Source organism: Mauremys mutica, chromosome 13, assembly GCF_020497125.1.
Source record: "Mauremys mutica isolate MM-2020 ecotype Southern chromosome 13, ASM2049712v1, whole genome shotgun sequence".
Taxonomy (NCBI): domain Eukaryota; kingdom Metazoa; phylum Chordata; order Testudines; family Geoemydidae; genus Mauremys; species Mauremys mutica.
Window position 1 is genome coordinate 25,240,121 of NC_059084.1, and position 15,360 is coordinate 25,255,480.

Consider the following 15,360-nt stretch of genomic DNA (forward strand, 5'->3'; position numbering starts at 1 on the left):
CGCTAGGCCTTAGCTGAGGCTGCCAGAGCAGAGACCTGTTGTGGTAGGGCTGTGCTGCAATCCTTGTTGAACTAGGACCTCGGCACCCACTTCCAAGCAGAGAGCTGATGACTTGCTAGGCTTCGAGAGTTACTTACCCTACAGTGGTTGCTCTGCCAGATAGTTTGTCCACTTGGATCCCATGCCCTGCTCACCCTCCCTGCTACTGTGCAGGCCCAGGGCTTTGGGACTCTGCCCTGGCGAAGGAACTGAGGCAGTTGGGCCCACTCTGCATTTTATGCCCTTGCCTGGGGGACGAGGGCAGTCATTAATCTTTGTCTTGACCAGGCCAGAGGACAGGTTTGGCCCTCCTGAGCTGTGGTATGTGGCCTTAGCTCAGGGTCCATAACCAGCAATGACATCACTCTGCAGCAGTTCAGGTGATGAATCAGGCAGCACAGTGCCCATTCACTATAAGCCCATAGGCAGATTAGCCAGTCTGGAGCTCCCACCTGCGGCAGGCGTGTGTATTTATAAGCCAGTTGCCCTTGTCCTGGGCATCACTCACGTGTAGGTAATTGAAAACCAAGGGAAACCCCCTTCATCCACTCAGAAAGAGGAAGCAGAGGAAAGAAATCAACCCACCCAAGATTGTTGCCATTTCCCTTTTGTCTCAGCAGGAGGCTGCAGTGCTGCATTTCTGCCAGCATAGGGGCTGAGGCTACATCTCAGCCACATTCAGGTCCAATCCCTGTGGGCCCAAGATGGCATCTTCCAGCAGCAGCAGTACTGCAGCCTAGGGGGCAGCGTTCTAAGGCAAAAGGGGACCTGGGACTATTGCACAGCAGAATGGGAAAGGGCAGCTCTATGCATGCCCTGGCTGCCTGTTTCTCCTCTCTCTCTCTGCCCCCAGAGCTCTAGGGCTGGTGGGCTGCTGGGGTTGCACACTGGGGGCTTCCTAGAGTGACCAGATAGCAAGTGTGAAAAATCAGGACAGGAGGTGGGGGGTAATAGATGACCATATTTAAAAAAAAACAAGCCCCAAATACAGGACTGTCCCTATAAAATCAGGACATCTGGTCACCCTAAGGCTTCCTTCTCTACAGCTGGGAGCGTAGGAAGTTGGATAATGATATTGTCAGTGACTCACTGGTTCAGCTCCCTCTAGGCCCTTTTCCTGACCCCCAGTAGCTTCATTCACAGCCATGGCAGAGAGACAAACAATAGACCCCTCTGACCCACAGCTGCCAGGAGCCTGGGGGGTCTGCCAGCTTTCGCTATCAGAACTGACACAGCCACACTACAGCTCCTGCTTCAGCAATGGAGGCAACAGGTTTCTACCAGGCTTACCAAGAGCAAGACTGGTCTACTGCCAGACCCTTTCCACCCACAGCAGGAGAATGCAGGCCTGGCTGTTAGAATGGTGCAAATTCAGGACATGATATGGAAGGCAGAGGATAATATGGACCGATGCCCATTTTATTAGGTCACTTTTCAGATCTGAGCTGCATTTTAACACTGAATCCTGCTTGCCGAACTACTGCAACTTCAACAAGAGGTTTTGGATCACCTGGCCTACCCCAACCCGGATTTATAAATACTGGATTTAATAAGCAGCTAGAAACCTAGAAAACAAGTCACAGCATGCCCATTTGTATTTTTTTTTTTTTTTTTAAAAAGACACCTTTATTTGACAAGAAAACCCAAAAAGTTATTTACAGTAGTTTTTTTGCTCCATAAATTTTATTCAGAGGATTCTTCCCTCCCCTTTGTTGCTTCACTCTCCACCGCCATCCAAACCCAACCAGGAGGGACTTCACCATCAAGATGCCAAACAGGATACAGCCATGTGGTGCCCATGCATTGGATGGAGCAGTGCATTGTGGGAATTGCAGTTCTCCTCCTCCTTTCTGTTACATACACCAGCCCCAGCGCTTCTCAGCCCAATCCCAAGAAGTTTTGATCCTCCAGAATGAGGCAGAGAGGAAGGAAAACAAGGTGGTGAGAACTCTCCACTCCCCAAGAAGCCAATGGTTAGGCCTGTCCCTTCTAGGATGGCCAGGGGGTAGCGAGCAAAGCCAGGTTCGCACCCAGAAATAGATGGGACCGGGAGGGGGGAGCAGAAGACTGATCAATTTAAGCTATGTCTTTCTTGTCCCTTTCCCCTTAAACAACAACAAACACCAAACACCAAACACAGCTCTGGTGCACTGCATTACCTCCCCTGGGAAAGGAATCTGTCAGAACATAGTCAGGGTGCTTCCCCTGCCTTGCACCCTGTGTGGTCCTTTGTACCAGCACAGTGGGTAAGAGACACTAATCAAACCAGTATGGGAACATCTTATAGCCACTGTGCACTGGTGTTAAGGACCACACACAGTGCAGGGCAACAGGAAGTCAGATCTCTTGACATCTACAGGACATGGGAAGGGATTTCTCTCAACTGCTACAAGTTGCATTGCTCCTTCTCATGGGCCTATTTTGCTCTAAGAAAAAGGTTATTTAAAAAGCTGGTGGTGGTGAATTCCCTCATAAGCCACCACTTTTCCCTTCACCGCCCCAAATCCCACAATGCACTGCTCCCCCTCCACTGCCCACAAGTTTCCATCTGCATGAGCACCAGGCACGGATGCCAATCGTATCCTGCTGACATTAATATCACTATTCATGCAACATAATAATTAGGCTAACAACCTAGGATTAGTGTTTCTCAAGATAGATATATAGGTACGTATATATCGCTATTTAACTTACATTTACAGTGAAACAGCAATATTAAACACGGGGATGTTCATTCAACCCATGTTGTTCCCATTTCTGCAGGCTCCAAGAGTTACAATTCAAATGAAAGGTGCACGGCCTGTAACTCACAGCTATTTGGATTCATAACTGCTCCGCGTGCAGTTTGTGGCCCACGCCACCCTCCCCCTAGACTCCCACTGGCAACTGTGACTAATTCACAGGGCTACGTGGGTTTTTTGTTTTGCTTTTGTTGTTGTGGCCACAGAGATTGCAGGCTCAAAGCTAGCAAGAGACCCTGCTCTGTGCAATAAGCCAGCTGGCCACGAGAGGTCACCATTGCTCCACCAGTGTGGCAGGAACTACATTCAGCATGACGAAAGCAAGGGTTTAAAGATTCCAACCAGCATGTGTTTCATAAGCAGTTTGCTGTTAGCACATCACTAGCTTAACCAAGACTCTGCTTTCCAGGGAATGCCTCATGCAGGCTGAAAATGTTACAACAGCAAGAGAAGAAGCAGGCAGTCCGTGCCCACAAAGATTCCCTCTTCTGCTGGAAAGAGGGTATTTAAAAAAAATAAAAATAAAAATAAAAAGTACAAGTTATTTCACAGTCAAGATTAATCTCCAACCCTGCTCCCAACTCCCCCACTGAAATGCCCTTTCTTCTGCTCTTGGTCAGTATCCTCCCAAGACATCAGTACATTCCTCTCTCCCTTCCATGATATGAGGTGCACATCTTCAGCAGGAATGCAAGAGAAACAGGGAAATGGTGAAGTATTTACCAAAGGGAAAAGAGTCACAATCAAGAAATCTTTTCAGCAGATAAGATTGCTGAACAGCACCTCAGGGATTTTACTGGCAACAACATTAGGGGTTTTTGTTTCTTTCAATGGAGAGAAAAAAAGCGCCACAGATTTAAGTTTTCCAGTTAGTTTGATCTTTGCCTTTCCACAGGCTCTCCAGGGCCGCTCAAGGCTCTGCAGCTAAACTCTCCATTCACAAAATATATACAAGGCAAAACAAAGAGGTGGCCCAGAGAGGCTTAGGGGAAAGTCTTTTCCTCCTTGGGTGTTCCAAACCCGGAAGGTGTCTCACACACTTTAGATGCAGTTTTGGCTGGACACTTCATTTGTTTTTCTCCCATAACGTCAGCAGGTTTTTCAGAGTCTTACACAGCAAAAGTGTCATCTAGTAGAGGTCAGCCAGCTACAAAGCTCTCTCCTCACAACAGCCACTAAGATCCTTCCAAGGAGCCAGGCCTCCCTCCTTTGGGCTCCTGAAGAGAGGCGATGTCTCCAGCACGATACAAGAAACCCAGGGTGGAATCCAAGGTGCAAGGGATCCTTGACAGCTTCCGAACATCGTGACAATGAAAAGGGTCATGTGTCCCCCCAGAGGGGGATGCTGCAGTCCACAAGGGCTGCTTTGCGGAGGTCTGAATGCAGTCAGGCTCCTTGGGTCCCCTCCTGGTGGGAGAAGGACGTACAATATCTGGGATGAGGATCTTCACTGCCGAGAAACACAGTAAAATAAAACCAAAAAAACAAAAATAAAAAACCACCACCTTCAGCCGGCAGACACCAAACCCGACAGAGCCCTAGAAGGCAGGAAGGGTGGGCAGACCCAGCTGGAGCCGGCACAGAGCAGGTTATTTGGAGACTGGGGCAGCCTGGGGCTCTGTGTGCCATAACGGGGGCAGCTGCCCATTCTGCCGTTGCGATTCCAGCTCAGCCGCCTTCTGCAGCGCCACTTCCACCAGCAGCTGGAAGCTGCTGAAGTCCTCTCCGAAGAGCTCGGGCGGCGTGGGGGGCGGAGTGTTAAAGAGTCCGTTGGTGGGGCTGGCCGCGTCCGTCCTGGCCAGCAGTGCCATGGTGCTGCTTGTTGTGCTCAGCTGAGGCTTGGGGTGGGGGTCCAGCTCCATCCGGGGGAAGGGGGGCTGCTTCTCCTGCTCAGCCCCATGGGTGCTCACCACTGTCAGGCTGCTGGCCAGTGGCTGCGTGGGGTGGCAGATCACCTGAGGGCAGACAGACATGGACAGCACCTTGGGGGTGGCAGCGGCAGCAGCCGTAGCAGGAGCCACAGGAGGCATCACCAGCACCCCAGAGCTGGTGGTGGCCCCACGGGGCAGGGCCAAGTCTGCGGTCTTGCCCCCTCGGCGAGAGATGGTGAACTGGTTGGGGTCCTTGCCGTCCTTGCGCAGCATGTCGGGCAGGAGCCGCCGCCGGGCATTGATGAACCAGTTACAGATCTGGGGAGACAAATTACAGCTCAGTCAGATCAGCTGCCAGTGGAGCCCCACGAGTGAGAGGCCAAGGCACCATGGAGTCAGGCACATCAAGAATGCCTCCTTGAGAAGGGAAAAAACAGCCGAGTCCTCAGCCATGAAAGGGACGTGGCTGCCCTCTGGCCTGAGCAATGACACCTCCCTAGCCTTCACTTGCCCCAAGTCGAGCAGAGAGGCGTAAGCTTCCCTTCAGCACCACCCTGAGGGAGGGCAGGCTGAGTTGCTGCCATCTGCCCTTCTTCCCTTCGCATTGCTGATGGCCCAGGCAAGTCTGAGGTGGAGCCCAGGCTGCTCTGGGGAGCCGATTCACCTGTTTCCTGGCCAGCATAGCCCACTTTGGGCCTAGGCCAGCTCCATGCACAGCTGACCTGGCAGAGGGGAGGCTGTGCTACTTTGTGCTGTTACTCTGCTGCCTCAGGGGCAGAAATTTAGGGTGTGTCCCCCCCCACCCCACCCCCTAGGACCGTGTTACACTCTGGCTCACGGTAAACTTTGATATAGGCCATGCTGCAGACTAACCCCCATCATTAACTCTACAGCAGTGATTCAGGACATTATAACCCTTGTAGTCCTGCCTCAGACAAAGCTAGAGCCCTGCTAATAAAAGGTGGTTCAGGATGGCTGCAGCTAACACAGCTCTGGGCTGCTGTGGGGAGAGGCTCAAAGGTCCAGTCCTGCTCCCAAAGCCAATGAGAGCTTTGCCAGTTGGCCTTTAGCAAACCACGTCGTTCTGAAACCTGTAAGAACACGGTCATTTGAACGGTTCTGGGAGAACCACACTCACTGCAGTAATCAGAATGCGCAAGTTCTCCTGTACGTCCCTCTTCAAAATAAGTAGGAGGAGCGGGGCAGTATGGTCCAACTGGTTTGGCTCAACAGACCAGATGTGCCCTTGTCACCTGAACACGTCTCCTACTCTGACACACTGCCCAGCCAACCCAGGGCAAAGCTGGAAGGGAGTTTGCCAAGATTCCCAACATGCTTTCCTTGCTCCAGATCTGCTCAGGAGGATGGACTGGAAATAGAGGATGCAGCATTTTGTACAGGGCCAACTCGTGCCATAGACTCACTCTAGCTCAATGCGCCCCATACATCCCTGATCCGGAGACAGATTTCCTTCACGTAATGCAAGGGCTTTGCTAAACAAACACGGGCAGATTAGCGTAACATTCTTGCCCGCATGGACACAGGTCAGCAACACTCAGGCATGGAAGAGACACTCCTCCACATGACTGCTGTTAGGGCAATCACAATCCAAGACTCACCTGCTAATACAACGTTGACAATGTGGCTTTTAACAGTTATAAAGCTTTAACTTTTTCAATCTCAATGTCTACAGTCAATGAATAATTGTCTGCCCCCTGCCCATATTTCCCATAGTTGTGAAGATTTAAATAGATCAGAGTTCTTCAAAACAAACCCAATTTACCCATAAAACTTTTATTTATACAATGCCTTTCATCCCAGCACACTTCTCAAAGTGTATATACGTAGGAATCATCTCTCTCTTACACACACTCCACTGAAATATGGCCATCTCTGGGATGGAGTGCACACCAACGCTACAGCTAAGGAGAAGTAGTAAAGATTTGTTTGCTATTAAGAGTTTCCATTTCTTTACAGAAAGATAGCCCTTTCTACCCCCGATCTAATTAATACTGCAGTGCACTATAAAAGTGGTACTAACATGTCACCATTTATTTTGCCAACTAGCAGAATTATGGTCAAACTCTCAAAGGAGCCTTCAAAAATATGTGCACTAACTGAGCAAGGCTCTGTGGGTAGATGCCTGCAAGCCTCTTGGAAATGCAGCTGCCATTTATTCAATTTGAATGTATATCAAGATCTAAAACAATAAAAAGCTAGATGAAAATCACTGTGTTCTACATAGAAAGCAATTAGAAGAGTATGAATCAGACAAAGTGACTGATCTCTTCCAAATCAACAGCTGTGCAAAAAAAATATTCCCCCTAAGGGCCAAAAAGTTACTGCAACTTGCATCACTATTATCAAGAGCTCTGTAGGTTTTTTGGGGGAGGACTTTCAGACAAGAGTTTGTATTTGACACCCTTACAAAAGTCACTATTTCATGTCCCACAGGCCCTAATCTTGCAAGCTGTGCAAGAGCTCTCTCTGACGTTCTATGCATGGAAGACTTCAAGGATCAGACTGTGTCTCTAGATTTGTTTGATTTTCTTAAAGGGGCACTGTCAGAAAAATCATAGGTCCCATCCTATCCTCTGCTCCCACTTAAGTCATAGCAGGACTGGGATCCGTCATTTAACACCCACACTTCTTAAAGGCTATGAGCAATGATGTAGAGTATTCAACAGAAAAAGCCTTTTAAAAAAAAAACCTTATTGACTTTGTACCATTCATCTTGTTTTCCTTTATACATGTCACTACGAGGGGAATTCTCTCTCTGCTTTACCAGGATAATTGCAGGTAAATTAGGGCCAGATCCTCAGCTGATATAAATCTAACCCACTCTTCTGAAATCACTGGGGCTCTGCTGAGTCATAGCAGCTAAGGAACTGGCCCTTAACAAGGTAATTAGAGTGGTTATGTTCTGTTTCTAGTCAGCTGCTCTGTGTGTTAGACACTAGCACAAGGTTGTTGTGTGCCTGGATTAACACCATACAGCATGGCTTGGATTAGACAAAACACACTTCAAGGGAGCATTAGTATCCAGTAGGTTTTGTAACTAACCAGCTAACACAGGGGCCCAACCTTACCTACCCTGTTCCCCTTTAAAGGTAACCCTCATCTTATTTTTAAGAAAGGCCAGTGTTTTCCCTAGCGCCTATTCTTTTGCTATTCACCATTACAGCACACAGAGGGGTGGGAGCTTGGCAATCACGGACTGTTTCAGCACTTCATACTACCTGCCCGAGATGAGCCAAAAGCAACAGCTCCCACTATAGTCCCTGGGAGTTACAGGTGCTCAGCACCTTTCAGAATCAGGCCCCATTATGGATGGAAAGTGTGTGTCTACACACTTCTACAGAGTAGGCCTGTTGGGTTCCTCTAGATTTTGTTTGTTTGGGGGATGGGTAAGGAAGGAGCTGGTGGGGGGTGTTAAGTCAATTTCAAACTCACAGGCAACAAAGCTTTTGTTGAATCTGCAGGTTTCCTGGGCCCAGGCACAACAGTCTTATCTACTTTGCAAAAAGTTAAGAGATACATGGCTTCCTGGTTTCCCTGGAGACCAAGCACTGCTGCTCTCACATTCCTTGTCTGCCAGCCACTGGGCCCCCGCTCTGAGAGATGGTGGACAGAAATATATAATCACATGCACTGGACTGGGTGGTGGCTGGTACTTAACCCTGATTTTTAAGAGACTCTAAGAGCCTGGGCGACTGGCAGCAGTTCAAATGGAAAATGTCAAGTCTGAACCTCCAATGCCACCTCCGGGGTGCATTGAGGGCTCGGTACATTTTGTTTTCTCTTTGCAGCCACAGAGAGATTTGCTCGGATCCTCCCCACACCTTGAGTCACTGCCATTGTGACAGATTTTTGTTACCAATCTGCTTTCCCCATGGGGGGGCAATTTTACTGTGACCGTAACACCATCACACCACAATGTGACGGGGGCTATTTCAGCACTTCCCCCCCATTCCCCCACCATGGAACGAACCTATGGGGGTGGGGGAGGGGGAAGAATTGTCACTTCCACTGACTGTTAGTACACAAGGCACTGCTTTGGGGCACTTCTGCACTATTTGATACCCTTATTCCTACATCCCAAACTTATCATCAACTTTGTGTGCATGAGAAAATGAGAGCCACTGGCCCAAGCATCCCTGAGCCGGCTCCATGGGCTCCCTAGAGTCATTGGAGCAGCCGCAGGGTTCCCAAAAACGAAAGGGAAGAGAAGTTTAGAGAGAGACACATGCTGAGTGTATGTATGCCCTGCTGCGAGGAGGGTCAGTCAGCTGTAACAAAATACATGGCCAGATTGCCCAAGTGTTGTGCAGATGCTGCACACACAATAATCACAAGTGCATGCACAAAGCAGGTCACTGGGCACATCCAAATGTACAGTTAGGACATCCAGGCACATGATTGTGCCCTGAAATTAGGTGATAACTGGGGTAAGCAGATTGGTAACAAAAATCTGTCACAATGGCAGTTTATTTGAAAAAAATCTGGCCTTTCAGTTTTTAAATAAATAATAAAATCACCTTTAAGACTTGAGAACCTTGAATTTCTAGGTTCTGTTCACCAGCAAGTTGTAAGTGAGACAGAAAACAAATAATATTAGCTGAGTCTTTATAGGGACAGCAGCAAGACAGAGCATAACAGCATAATCTTGGCTTCTGATCTCCGACTTAAGCAGGGTCAGGCCTGATCAGCAAGTAGCTGGGAGCCACTGAAAGAAAACCACAGCACCACAGAGCGTAGGGGCTATTGGGTAGGTGGCACTTTTCCTCTAAGCCAGCACCAGTACACTGGCTCCAAGGAGCCCTGTGCTACTGGAGATGCCATCTTTAAAATGCTATGCAAAAAAAAAAAAAAAAATCACCACCTGCTGTCATTAAAGATCCCCAGCACTTTTCACCAGAGTTGGGATATTGAAGGCAGCACCTCAGACAGATTCCTGGTGGGGGACCTGCACTCTGTCCACATTACAAGAAATAAACACCCATCACCATCCTTTGGTTTCTTCTCTTTGTCCTACAGGTTATGCAGCATTGCTCTCCTCTGTTAGACAGCTGCCATATTCCACCTCAGAGGGGGCGGCATTTCAGTGGTAGATGAAGGAATCCCAACATAAGGCTACGTTTTTAAATGCTTTGGAATCTGTGTTTGGAGATTAGCTATCGAAAAGCAAATCCCTGGGCTGCTCTGTTGCACTTATGCATAGAGGTGGGTGGCCCCAGAACTCATCCCAAATATAAAGAGCCCAAAAGAACATGCAGAACAGAGCAGAACAGGGGCCACATGGTGTTCCCCAGAACGATTAGATGGGGGACAGGCAGCTTCACACGTCAAAGTGTCCTGTATTCTGCTGCTCATCCTGCAGCACAGGTAAGGAGGGGAGGATGCCTGCCTCCAGCAGGGGCCAGCCTCTCTGGGCCTGGCATACGGGAGCTGCCGGCTCAGCCTCTGCCCCAACACAGAGTGACCCTTCCCAGAGCCCCTCACCACCCAGACCCTGCTGATCTGGACGCTGTCAGGACATCTCTAGAGTCCCCAAACCAACAGGGCTGGAGTGGGCACATCCTACAACCTAGCAGCGCTCAAACTCTCCCTGCAGAATGCCCCCTCTGCTATGGTTTGCCACAGAATGCACAAATCAAGCCTTCCAGGGGGCACGAAGAAGAAAGTCTCACAGAGTGGAACAGTCCGGAGAATACTCACGATGCTGGGACATGCCCGAGCTCGAGTTCCACAGCAAGAAAAGGAGGGTGTGGGGGGCAAGAGAGACATGTCAGCCCTGAATGTGCTTAAATATCACCCAGCAATGGGCTTTAGCTCTGTTGGATCATCCAAGTGTGGGGCCTGGCAGCCGGCATGCCTTAGCTGATCTCAAATGCCACCACATCACAGAGGGAGACAGGGAACTGAGAGGGACCCAGTCAAACAGCACCTTGAACTGCACCCCAAAATGACTAAAATCAGTGCTGAGTGCAGAACAGGCATTAATGCCCCAGCCTCCTCCTGCACTAGCCAACATTTGCCTTCAGATGCGCCTCACATGGATCACTCCGCAGTGACCCTACGGGGATGACCAAGACATGGGTCCCCATGACACAGCCCACATTCAAAAGGAGGCATCGTAATCTTCCAGCTATGCACAGATGGACGGAGAATTGCTCTGGGATGCTGCTGCTCCCCATGGCAGTTTCCCCAGACTAGGTTACTGGGATGAAGCCATCACACTCATTCTGCTATCTGAGTCTCTGAAGTAGCACTCTGCCCACAGTAACTCCCCAGCTGCGCTGCATCCTCTTCTAATGGAGTGGGTTCAGATTCAGAGCAGGTGTGAGCGGGTGTGACTGCATAACACTTCAGCCGTGCCGCTGCAACAACTAGAGTCTAATCACATTTCACCTGTCCCTCCCCCTTAAAGTCTAATCACATTTCATCTGTCTCCTCTAGCAACCCCACCGATTTTTCAGAGGCACTATTTGATAGGAGTACAGGTAGCAGCATCTGCCCTTTCACTTAGCACTCATGAGATCAATGATCCAGTAGCACTGGTTAGAAAGACTTATAAACAAATAGGAATAAAGACCTCAAGGCAATTTTTGTAAGAGTAGAGGTTACATCCAGTCCAAAAGGCCAACCCCACCCCCCCTTAGTTTTGCATTGTGGTTGCACTCCGCTGCCCCAGAACTGGGCTGCAGATGTTGGGGTTATGGAGCACTCTGGGGTCTTTCAGGAGGAAAGGTGCTGTACATGTAAAAATAGCTTTGCTGCTTAACCTCTCTGCCTCAGTTTACCTCTGTAAAATGGGCCCCCTAAAACCTACAACCTGTCTCACAGGAGTGGTGCCATGTTTAAAGCATTACAGTCTGCAGTGCTCTTGGAGATCTTCAAATGACTTCTCCTTGCACAATACAAGTGCAAAGCAGTTTTCTGCCAAATATTATTAGGCAGGGCCAGGTCCCAACCCCCCCTGTGCCATGCATTTAACTTAACCCCCTCCGGTCATCAGAAATACAGCTTCTTGGGGGGCACAGGAAAGGTTGAGAGAAGTTCTTACCTGCAGCACAGAGAGGTTGGTCTGGCCAGACAGACTGAGTTTCTCTTGCTCAGATGGATATGCATTGAACCTATGCTCATAGAGCCAGTCTCGGAGGATCTTCACCGATTCCTTCGGGAGGTTCCCCCGTCTTTTCCTCTTGTTTGACTGCAACAGGTCCAGAGAGGCAGTGCCATCATCTTCTCCGAGGTCGCTGTCTGACATGGTGGAGCTGCCTGCAGACCGCTCCTGGTTAAAGCCTAGGGAAGTGAAAACAAAACAATGCACAGGTTACACCGCATTCCATTTTGTGACTGGCCTGATGCAAAGGGGTTAAATTAACAAGCAGTCCCTCAGCTGAGCCCTGTTTTGGGCAGAATCCCAACCGCACGAGTGGCTCAAAGATCAAGATGAAACCATCATGTTCATCCTAGTCCTATGCAGACCCCAAACAGTGACTCAAAGGCACTGCACCTCCATCTCCTTCTCAGAGGGGTTAATTGCCTTGTATTCCCCCTCCCCTTGGTAACCTGCTCACATTTATAATATAACCCTTTATAGGCCAAAATGTGAAATAAACAGAAACTGTGGGGTGCTCTGTACCTCTGAGCAACAGGCCATTTGTTCAGATGCCTAACTTTAGCCCCAAGGCCCTGATCCTGCAGATTTCACATGCTTAAAGGTAAGCATGGGCCTAACATTCCCATTCCCCTGGGACAACTCAGGGTGCGGGGTTAAGCACACCTGTAAACTTTTGCAGGACCAGGGCCCAGCACTAGCCACTTTAAGAAAACAACACAAAGCCAACCATGCATGATGAGTGTCCGGACTCCAAGGAATGTACCAAACTCGTGTTAGTCGGCCTTACAATTCAAAGTTGTGACAGCAGTTAGAAGAAATACCCTTTGATCTTGCATATAATTCAAGGGAAGATTTTGAGTCTCTAAACCCCTCTGCCTACCCTGCAAAGTGTTTACAGAAGCCCAGTGTCACCCCCTGAACGTGTTAATCCTCTGCAGAGCGCATACACAAGAACACTCAAAAGTTATTTCTTGGTTTACTTTACACACACACAAAAGTCTCCCTTCCCCCTCCCCCATGCAGCTGCAGACATCTTCGTTAATTGATACACAAGCCCCACCACAACCCAATGGGCAAAATTCAAATTGGCCTAAGTTCCTACAGTTAGTTCATTACCCTTCCCGGCCATGTGGCAGAGTTGGTCTGAAGATGGCATTCAAAACCTCGGCTCTTGTGTCTGCTCCCAAGCACGCACGCACACAACAAAGCAGATTCAAGTCCATTGAAATGCAAGCCCCTTCCTCCCTTCAAGAAGAGAAAATGGCAAAGCTGTCTCCCTAATTAAAAAAGCAAATGGATCCCTGTCCGGCTCCTGCATGCAGCCCTGAGTGGCCCAGGGATCAGGAGGAGCTGCTGGCTACGTGAGAGACAGAGAGGCGCTCTGTTGTGCTCCGCTTCAAGGCACTCTGGAACTGAGCAGGGATGGAGGAGGTGCTGCTGTTTCCCTGTGGCCCTGAGCTGCCCCCACCACCAGCTGCCCAGGGGAAGTGCGACCCAGCCCAAGGAGAAATCCAACACAGCCGGGGAGGGAGGGGATTAATATCATCAGCAGATTTAAAACACCTTGGTCTGATCTAAGTTTTCCCCACCCCTTCCATGCAAAACCCCAAACACTCTGCCAAGCCGGGCTTCCAAAAGTTCAACATCTTCTCCAGCCAGCGGCTAGGGGCCGCGTCCCAGCACAAAGGGAGTTCGAGTGGATCCACCAGCTCGGGCAGCTCCCAACCAACGAGACCCTTCAGACCCCCCCCCCTCTCTACTTCGCTTGGATTCAAAAGAGAGAGACACGCACAAAAAGGAGAAATCACGTGTCCCAAGTAAAGTTCCCCGTCTTGGTAAGAGACAAAAAAAATCATTCAAAGCAAAATCAACCCCCTCCCTTTTCTTCAAAACCTGGGTTTATAAACGACCCCCCCAGATCTGGGTGTGGGGAGGGGGCTGGATAGTTTGGAAAGTTGCGGGTTGAATCCCGGTGCAAGGCGGGGGAGGGGGGGAATTCCCCCTTTCTTTAAATCCCTGCCTCTCTCACACACACAAAACAAACTGGGACTCCATGTTTTCTGCCTGTTACATCTGCGATCTTACCCCCAGACCTCCTTCTCTTTCTCCTCGGCCCTTCCATGGCATGGGGAGGGGCTCCGCCGGGTCTAGCTGCACCCCTCCCGGGGTGAAAAAAGGGGATCCCCCCAAAAACAAAAAAAATCACGCCCAGAGGGGAGCAGAGCTCGGAGGGCGAGGCAGAGAGAGACAGAGAAAGTTTCTCTGTCTCTCTCCCGGAGTGACAGATGCCTAGACAGAGTTCTCTTTGTTCCAAAAGAAACAGGAACTTGCGCGGTTACCCCCCACCCCCCACCTAACCTCCACCACCCCCCACCCCACCCCCAGCTGTCACTTTACAAGCTCAGCAAACAACAAAAATTCCCCGCAAAAACATGGATTGCTCAGTTAAGACGGGTCTGGGGCGAAAGATTTGGAGATCCAGAGGGGGTAAAAATCAGCGAAGAGGAAAAAAGACCCTGTTGTTTTTCTCCTGGGGGGAGGGGGGTGCTGTGCAAGAGGATCGTTCATTCAGGGGGGAAGCAAGGCAGGGGGAGGCACGCGGTCGGGTTTGCTGGTCCTCCTGAAATGTTGCAAGAAGTGTGATCAAACAAAAGATCCCCCCCCCCCCCGCCAGTTCTCCATAGTTCAGTGCTTTGAAGGTATTTTTTTTTCCCTCCTCTCCCCCGGTGCCTTTTCTTTTCAGGGCGATGCAGGAGTTTCTGCAGAGTTTGGCGGCTTCCTCCAAGCCACGAGGATGGAGAGGGGGCGCTGCCCCCCCCCCAGTAAGTGGGAGCCCGATGGGCAAGCCGCGCTTCGCCAGGCACAAAGTTTGCCCGAAAGACACGCCGTCCCCAAACTTCCCAGACTTACTTTTCCTCGTCGGTTTCATGCCCCTCCCGGGTTCAGTCCAGCTCTGGGCAGGAGGGGAGTCCGCGCAGCTGATGGGCGCTCCTGGCTCGGGGAGGAGAGCTGCCCCCCTCTCCCTTTGTGCAGCCTGCGGAGGCTTTTAGAGAGGAGGGGTCTGGGGCTGTTGGATGGGTCTTTAATACCTGACACGCTGCCTGACAGCTCCGGCTGGAAACCACCTCTGGGGCTTGACGTCAGATCCCCCCTTTCCAGGGCTGGTTCACGCACTTGGGCGCACAGTTTTAGGGGCAGCAAAGCAACCGCAGGCAGTTCACCCCCGCCCCCCCCCCATGAGATCTGAAATGTGGGGGAGGGGAGGGAGGAAGGGTGGGTGGTACACGGCAGAGAATCTCCTCCTCCCCTCTCTCTGGAGAATGCAGAGGGCACGTTGCAGCCTCTAGCCTGTCGGAGAGGAACCCACGAGCCCACTCGTGTAACTGCTGCTGCCCAAGTCTCTGTGCAGAGCATTATACAGATGAAACCCAGCAGAGCAGCAGTGTAAGCACACGAGGTCTGATTGATTCGCTGGCGCCTGCGAATCCGGACTAACTGCACTGAAGAGAACCCATGTAAACTAGCTTGGGAGGTGGAGCTCACAATGTTACCATAATACCTACCCTGTGTTTTTGGTGCTTAG

At 50.3% G+C, this 15,360-nt stretch overlaps 1 protein-coding gene across 5 annotated transcripts; it reads right to left on the reverse strand.

Annotated features, from left to right (window-relative positions):
- Positions 1–1,386: 1,386 nt before the first annotated feature.
- TGIF2 (TGFB induced factor homeobox 2) lies at positions 1,387–14,994 on the reverse strand. Of its 5 annotated transcripts, none has more exons than XM_044986148.1 (3): positions 14,688–14,994; positions 11,718–11,956; positions 1,387–4,969 (listed from the first exon to the last, which is right to left on the reverse strand). In XM_044986148.1, the coding sequence occupies exons 1-3, from the start codon at positions 14,704–14,706 to the stop codon at positions 4,370–4,372; spliced, it is 858 nt and encodes a 285-aa protein (XP_044842083.1). In that variant the 5' UTR covers positions 14,707–14,994; the 3' UTR covers positions 1,387–4,369. The 5 variants fall into 5 exon arrangements, with proteins under 5 accessions (XP_044842083.1, XP_044842081.1, XP_044842084.1 ...); XM_044986146.1 differs by lacking the exon at positions 14,688–14,994 and adding an exon at positions 13,863–14,062; XM_044986149.1 differs by lacking the exon at positions 14,688–14,994 and adding an exon at positions 12,505–12,813.
- Positions 14,995–15,360: the final 366 nt, after the last annotated feature.